The sequence below is a fragment of the Micromesistius poutassou genome (assembly GCF_964030765.1).
Source record: "Micromesistius poutassou genome assembly, contig: SCAFFOLD_5142, whole genome shotgun sequence".
Taxonomy (NCBI): domain Eukaryota; kingdom Metazoa; phylum Chordata; class Actinopteri; order Gadiformes; family Gadidae; genus Micromesistius; species Micromesistius poutassou.
Window position 1 is genome coordinate 9,783 of NW_028177782.1, and position 7,787 is coordinate 17,569.

The 7,787-nt window shown below is 41.6% G+C and overlaps 1 protein-coding gene and 1 non-coding gene across 2 annotated transcripts; both read right to left on the reverse strand.

Annotated features, from left to right (window-relative positions):
- Positions 1–1,410: 1,410 nt before the first annotated feature.
- Positions 1,411–7,244, reverse strand: LOC311375700 (multivesicular body subunit 12B-like). Its single transcript, XM_084490767.1, has 9 exons — positions 7,127–7,244; positions 6,635–6,742; positions 5,680–5,776; positions 5,121–5,250; positions 4,451–4,597; positions 3,416–3,510; positions 3,262–3,317; positions 3,026–3,085; positions 1,411–1,509 (listed from the first exon to the last, which is right to left on the reverse strand). The coding sequence occupies exons 1-9, from the start codon at positions 7,235–7,237 to the stop codon at positions 1,423–1,425; spliced, it is 891 nt and encodes a 296-aa protein (XP_084346893.1). The 5' UTR covers positions 7,238–7,244; the 3' UTR covers positions 1,411–1,422.
- Positions 2,890–3,008, reverse strand: LOC311375701 (5S ribosomal RNA). Its single transcript, XR_014643758.1, has one exon. It is a non-coding gene; the product is annotated as a 5S ribosomal RNA (ribosomal RNA).
- Positions 7,245–7,787: the final 543 nt, after the last annotated feature.

Sequence of the window (7,787 nt, forward strand, 5' to 3'; positions counted from 1 at the left end):
CATATCTGCATGAAAAGGGGAGAATAATCAAAAGATATTAAACCATCTATTCAAAAGCGTTGTGTACATCAGAACATCAGTGGATTATAACTTAAAAAGTATTAGAGCAGAAGAAATGGTTAGCTGCATTTTCTCCTAAAATATGAGGTTACCCCAAAAAACTTTTAGCATTTGACCAAGTGAAACCTTTATGACACAACTCATGCCAACTGTGGTATTTACAGCAAATACTTTAAAAGACATGAGTTTTACTTGTTGAACGTAAGGCTCAGTTTAAAAGTGATACCAAGTAACTTTTGTTGCTTTACAGGAATAAAAAGAAACTTCGCTAATATGAAAACAAAACAATACAAGACTTCTTAAATACTATGTAACAGCATTTGAGTAAAAAATAATACATTTAGCTAAGCACAAAGTGCAGTGAGACCAGTTAAAATGCCAGAAATAACATTAATATATACTTGAGGAGAGATAGTGGTATTTGTAGTCCAACAATCAGAACATGAAAGACTAACTTCTACAGTACTTGTGGTTCTGGTCTCCGAAATCAAAGAGCCATCTTAAACCACATAGAGGGACAAGATTTTCACAGGTGTTTGACACACACACACACACACACACACACACACACACACACACACACACACACACACACACACACACACACACACACACACACACACACACACACACACACACACACCTCTAGATTCATTCAAAGCTCAGTTTACACAAAAAAAAAAAAAAAAACTACAAGATTGTTCCGTTTGTTTTTCACCAACAAAAAGCTGTCCACTGGGGCCTTGGGAGCACTGGGTGTAGACTGGGGACACACCAGTCGTGAGTTGAAAGGGGAAAAACAATGAGCGTTGTTCACAACATTCCACCTTGTTTGAAGGGCCGAAGGCAAGAAGGCAATCCTTCAAAGTCCGACATAAAACCATAACAAATGAAAAAAACAAATAAATGACATTTTAAAAGTCATAAAAGTTCCTGGAGCGGCCGGACACATGAGTCCGTCCGTCAAGAAACCCAAAGTCAAGTTCTCAATGGTGCAGATAGTGGCAGTGGGACGTACGATATCACATCTCAAGACATAAAAATCAAAACAAAAAGATGTAACGGCTGCTTCTCCTCTTCTCACGATAGCAACTCCAGTCTCCCGTGATGTTGTTCCGCTGTACAGCGTCGACCCCCTGCACCACGCCTAGTGGGGAGCCAAGTTCCCGCTGATATTTTGTGTGTGTTTGCAAGGCAAGATGTACACAGTGTGTGTGTGTGTGTGTGTGTGTGTGTGTGTGTGTGTGTGTGTGTGTGTGTGTGTGTGTGTGTGTGTGTGTGTGTGTGTGTGTGTGTTTAAGTCAGTAGCTCTGGACAGGGGGTGGGGGGGGGTGATATTGTGGGGGGGGGGGGGGGGGGGGCTCAGGCCTCAGAGCTCAGCGGGGTCCGCGTGGGGCTGGGCGGGAGACGAGCGGCCGCGCTGTGCTCCGTGCGGAAGCTGTAGTCGTACTGAACACAACACATGCACACACACACACACACACACACACACAGGGTTAGGGCTCTGACAGGGCGGACAATGACATCACTAATCCTCAACACAACAATGGATTATGGGCTGTAATCATACTGAAGGCACGACGGTACAATGACCTCACAACATAACCAACTGGATTTGAGGTTATGTGTGAAAATGCTTTAATTAATCCCGACATCGCCCTGTCATCACCGCAGCGATTTCAATATGTTGAATACATTACCGTGTAGATGACATTATTAACACAGCATGATATAAACACATAAATACGATCTATTGAATTCATTTAATTATTTTAATTCACAGGCAGTGTGGAGATGATTTTAAATGTTGAATCTTATTTTGTTCACGTTCATATATTCCAATATTAAAATAATATTGGGAGCGTAAGAGCAAAGTGCTGAACAGAATTATGCTCAATGAGAGCCTCTAGTGGACAGACAGAGGCATTACAAGACCTCTTAGCACATATAGCATTGCGATAGCCCACTCAACACAGCACAATCAATCATGAGTCTATGAATTGTTATCTGATTAAATCAACTACATAGATCTGTTGTGTCTCGGAGAAGGAAATCTGTGTAGTCTAGACCAGGTGTTCCCAACTGGTCATGATTTGAGACCCACTTCAACATCTCATAATCATTTGCTTCTCTTTGCTGACAAAATATGGTATTTTGGAATCCAACCGTTACCCAATTATCAAAAGAAGCCATGCCATGGTATGTTAATTATATGTTTGTTGTTTTTTTTTAATGGCATTTTTCTGATACATAGAGTAGTTACCTTTGATCAGAAAAATGCCATTAAAAAAAAACAAAAAGGCTTGGGAATGGCCTAGACAACATTGCATTGTGGGTAATGTAGTAAATGTAATAATAATTATTTGAATTTATATAGCGCTTTTCTAGACACTCAAAGCGCTTTACAGTGAAGGGGGACCTCACTAACCACCACCAATGTGTAGCACCCACTTGGGTGATGCACGGCAGCCAATTGGCGCCAGAACGCTCACCACACACCAGCTTGAGGTGGAGAGTGAGGGAATTAATGAATGAGCCAATTCTATATATATATATATATATATATATATATAGGGGGATGATTAGGGGGCCAGATTGAATGAGCCTGGTTGGGCAGTTTTAGCCAGGACACCGGGGGATCCCCTACTCTTTGCGATAAGTGCCCTGGGATCTTTCATGACCTCAGTGAGTCAGGACCTCGGTTTTACGTCTTCTCCGAAGGACGGCACCTTCCACAGCACAGTGTCCCCGTCACTGCACTGGGGCATCGGGAATGATGTTTTTTTTGGCCAGAGGGAACAGTGCCACCTACAAGCCACCACCCGACACCACTTACAGCACCTGGTATTCCGAGGCGGTCTCCCATCCAAGTACTAACCAGGCCCGACCATGCTTAGCTTCCGAGATCAGACGAGATCGGGCGTGTTCATGGTGGTATGGCTGATAGAACACCACATGTACTCACTTCTTTCTCAATCTCAGCCAGGGATTTGATTGTAATGCCCATCAGGTCTACCTGCTGCAGCTGAGGATAGGAGTATTATATATCGTCAGTTTGTCACAGAATAACTCATTTAATTTCCATCCATTTCACAATATTTAGTTCATGAGCTTTAGTTCATTAACTTCTTAGCTTTTCAACTTTACAATACGGAATCAAAAATAATAATATGTGAATATGAGAAAATCCCAAAACCTTACATCAGATGAGGTGCAGGCAAACTTCTCAGAGATCACGAAAGGAACACCATCCATTGCTGAAAACACAGGGAAGGGACGGGGGGGGCAACTTTAGTAAAACATCAGCGATCAGTGAAGGCGCTCGTTAAAGGTTTCCATGGAGACCGAGACTGACCAGAGATAGCATATAGATTGGAGTTCTGGTGCTCATAGTCTGGCCGTGTGGTGTTCTTCCCTCGGAAACTGGCTGGGAGCGTCATGGATATATGCCTATATGGGAGAAGAAAATACATAAATTATCCATACATTTTGGATCATACATCTGTTGGGAAATGGTCTTGTAACGTTTGTACAAAGTTTAACTGATAAAATACTTAAATAGGTAAAAAGGAAGTAGCACGATGATGCAGCTTCCCTTTTGTAGGGTCACACATTCAGCACGAAACCCACATCCTATACTGAAACCACACGTCCACACGAGATGTCGAGATATGACTAGTATTAAAAGGTGATGCAGCTATTCAGTACTTACTAATTTGACTCTGAGAAGTGTCATAAATTCTCAGAAAGTGTCGATTTTGTAATAGTTTTTCTATTCTATTATCAAAGAAAATGTCCATTGAGATCACATAGCAGTGTTTACCATCCTCTGCCTCATCCTCATTTATGGTTGTCATCCAAAAAACTCCCAACTCACTAAACACTAGAGCTTTACTCTGCTAGACCGCACCATTCATTCTGCAGAAGCCCTAAGGTGACTGAGTCTCAGGTTCATGTATCACTTTGCCAAAGATATCCTTGGATGTGTTGTGCACCTGATCCACCATGTGACCTCAGGCACTCCCCGGGACAGAACACACACACACACACACACACACACACACACACACACACACACACACACACACACACACACACACACACACACACACACACACACACACACACACACACACACACACACACACACACGTTTAACTGGCCAAGTGGGGAGAGAGGGGCCTTCCACCTGCTCTCTCGTAAATATACTTGTACAGCCCTTAAATCAAAGTAACAGTCTGAAAAATCATTTGACCCCCCCCCAAACCCTGAGCCCTCTACAGGGCAAGGTAAATCAGTATTATTAGTGATGGAACATATTAAGATGTGCACACATGGAGGCAGAGCCTTTCACACATTAATAAAGCCTATCACTGATAGCCAATCATACTTGAGCATTGGAGCAGCGGGGGTGGGGGTGGAGGCTGTAGTGGTGTTGGTGGTGTTCTGGGAGTTGTTGGCCAGCGGGGTCTGGGAGGAGTCGAGGGTCCGAGGGACGTTCCCCATGCGGTACCAGATTCCCATGTTGTTCAATTCTCTGTTAAAAACAACACGACAACAAGAGGCTTGTAAATGAGCGACCAAAAGCCACTTAAAATAACCACTCTTCCCTTGGAAAATGTAGTAAACTCAGTCCACTTTGAAACTTGTGGAACTTGACGGATGTTCAAGCAGTGGATATGTAGCCGCCAGCCAATTACATTTTCCAGAATTAAAAGGGAGAAGTGAACCTATCTGATCATCTAAGAGTATTCAAATATTTATTAGAATAAATATTTAACACCTAAAGCATCCGAGAGCAAGGTGCAACTGTCTGGTGGGAGTCATCAATGATTCAGTAGATACAGTGTGTTTCGGATGATTTTACACATTTTGCTACCCATCAATATGCAATATATACTTTGACATTTAAATGTGCAAGTGAGAAAACTGTTAATTTGTAACTGCAATCCAAAACAGTTTTTTGGCAACACACAGCACAAGTGAAACTAATTTGTCACAGAACATAAATAACTCAAACCCTGCTTAGAGAGAGCTGGGCTATTGCTGCTGGAGCTTACCCTATGAAGGTGTACTGTGGAGGTGCCTGCCTGGATCGCCCCAGGATGCGAATATCACAGATGGCTGCCTCTGTAGAGTCCCGGGGGATGAACTTGATGCAGAGTCGCCTCTTTCGGAAGGCCTGCTCCTCTGTGGAACAGCAAACGATGGGAGACATTCAGAAAAGAAAATGAACACAATAACAACAACAAAAAGCACTGTCTTGCAAAATAGTCATTGTTTGTTGTGAAAATGTAAACTATATTTTATTAGTGAGGTGACATGGTAGACTGAATGTCGAGTCTATATAGAGTCAGATATATCAGTGGACCTAAGGGAGTGGCAAGCCTGTAATTGATAGGGTAAACATTGGCATGTGATCATTTGGCCCTTGGGAATGTTTTCAGTGTGTAATGTTACCTGACAAATTTAACAGAAACTACTGTGTTTCTAATGGTATTACATGATTTATTACGACCAGGAGTAGGTAAATTCAACATTACGAAAAAGGCTTTAGGCGGTCTGTGGTATAAACATAATTTGATGTCTGTATGGGCGTGACCGGATGGTTTTACTTACGCGTGTCTACCGTTTCCTGGATGGGGATGAAGCCGACGGGTAGAGTGTCTTTAATGTCAATCAGCTTCATGTCCACGAGCACATTACCGAGATGGCTCTGCAGACAGGCGCAACACAGAGGAAGAAACAACACTCAATGAGACATCGTACAGTAAACATGGCACCAATGCCCTTCTGCAGTTCACAATACAACTACGTTACGACGTAGTCGACTTTTGGTTGTAAGGTATTTGCACTTTATTGGACTAAGATATAGAACGTTTTAGGTAGCAATGATGGCCATTTCGATTCCTGTGATATTTGGTTTTATTATCATATGTTATAATATTGTCACTGTCAGACAGAAACCTTGGATCTCCATAAATCATCTTTTTTTCAAATTTTAAATAAATGCCATTTGTCATGTCTGTCCATGGGCTTTAATTTATTTAATCAATGAAAAGTCTGTCTGCAAAACGTCACAGCTCAGCTACTACACTCGAGTGTAGAAGAATACACAGCAGTAGTGGGCTGTTGTTGGGAGACAGTCGCTGGCTTGTTTGCAATGCAAGAGCTGCAATGCAAGGCTAAATAAAGCACTGGTTGTTTGAATAACCACAGCCTATTCTATACTCAAGAAAACCTAAGTCTATAACGCCTAATGTTTTATGTATTTGAGGCCTGAGAGATGAGAGCGGAGATGAGTGCAGGCAAACCTCAGTAGATTGAATATTTAATAACAAATAAATTTAATAACTTTTCAAATTATGTACGGCTTTCTTTTAGATTCTGGTGAAATTTGTCTTTTTCACCACATTATTCTAAAACATTGTCATATGTTATAACATTAATATTAGGTAGAATAGATATGACCTTTAAGATTCATGTGAAATTTGGTTTACATTATGATATGTTAAAACATTCTTATATGTAATAACATTATTATTATGCATGATAGAGTTGTTACGAGACTTACATTTTCTTTGGAGAAAACTCTGGTGAAGCAGAGGTAGCGCGTCACCTTGGACTTAAACAGACCATCTTTCCACAGGTCTGCATCCAGCCCATCTGTCGTCGTGGAAACCTATGGGCAAGATTAGTCAGGTCATAGGTCCCATCATGTTCACATTCTATTCAATACACGTCTAGGAGATTTGTATGGGTGTCGTGTCATTAAGTTTCACATTGCCAGATGCCGGAACCAGGTAACAATATTGTGTTTTTTCATATATGATAAAAATCTATGTTACTCACCATCTACATAAATGTTGTGAGTTATCGAATACCAGAGGCATTTTTGAATGGCTATGTCCAATAACATATGTTCTGGAATTAAGACAGCAAGTGTATCTCTAGGTATGTTTGTTGTGTGTATGGATAATAATCAATACGTTAGGTTTACAGCATCATCATTAATACATGATATTAATCTTGTGATGGTGCTTTACTTTATATGTACCACACTCACCACATCATAACCGGTTGGAGCCCTGTTCCGGGATGCCACTACACCCACCCCAGTGATGGGGTCCATGGGCATCTCTGGCAAGGCATCAGAGAGTTCCCGAACTTCAGGCATCTTACAACAGTTCTGACAAGAACACAGATTAACAAGATTAGAATTCCGACAGACTGGCAAGAGACAATAACACCAATGGAAAGCCTTACTGTGGCTAAGCACAACTGCCTGTGTTCTCTACGCAAATTGTGTTCAATTGGCAAGTCTCAATGTAAGGGGATGATAGCTAAAAGTGAGTTACGGCGTTAGAGAGTGCTGCACATTCCGTCTTTTGTGAATCATGTTACCTATGGAGGCAAGCAGCCGCCTACGTCAGTGCAATAAAACTCGTTCGCCTTATTTCAAATTAAATTCAGGTGGTTATTAGTTCATTGACAACATACAACTGTATAATTTACAGCGAAATGCAAGAACGTTACATACCTGTGCGTGCATGGCAAAGCATAACAATCACATGAAAAAAGACCTAAACGAAAACACCGATGGCGTTATCAAACACCCTAACTACACTGCTGTATGAAGAACGGATCTAATATCGTTCTTCAGCTGGTGTTGTCTAACAGACAGTTGTGTGGTCTAGTGTTTACTATCGTCTTTCGGCGCTCCGACG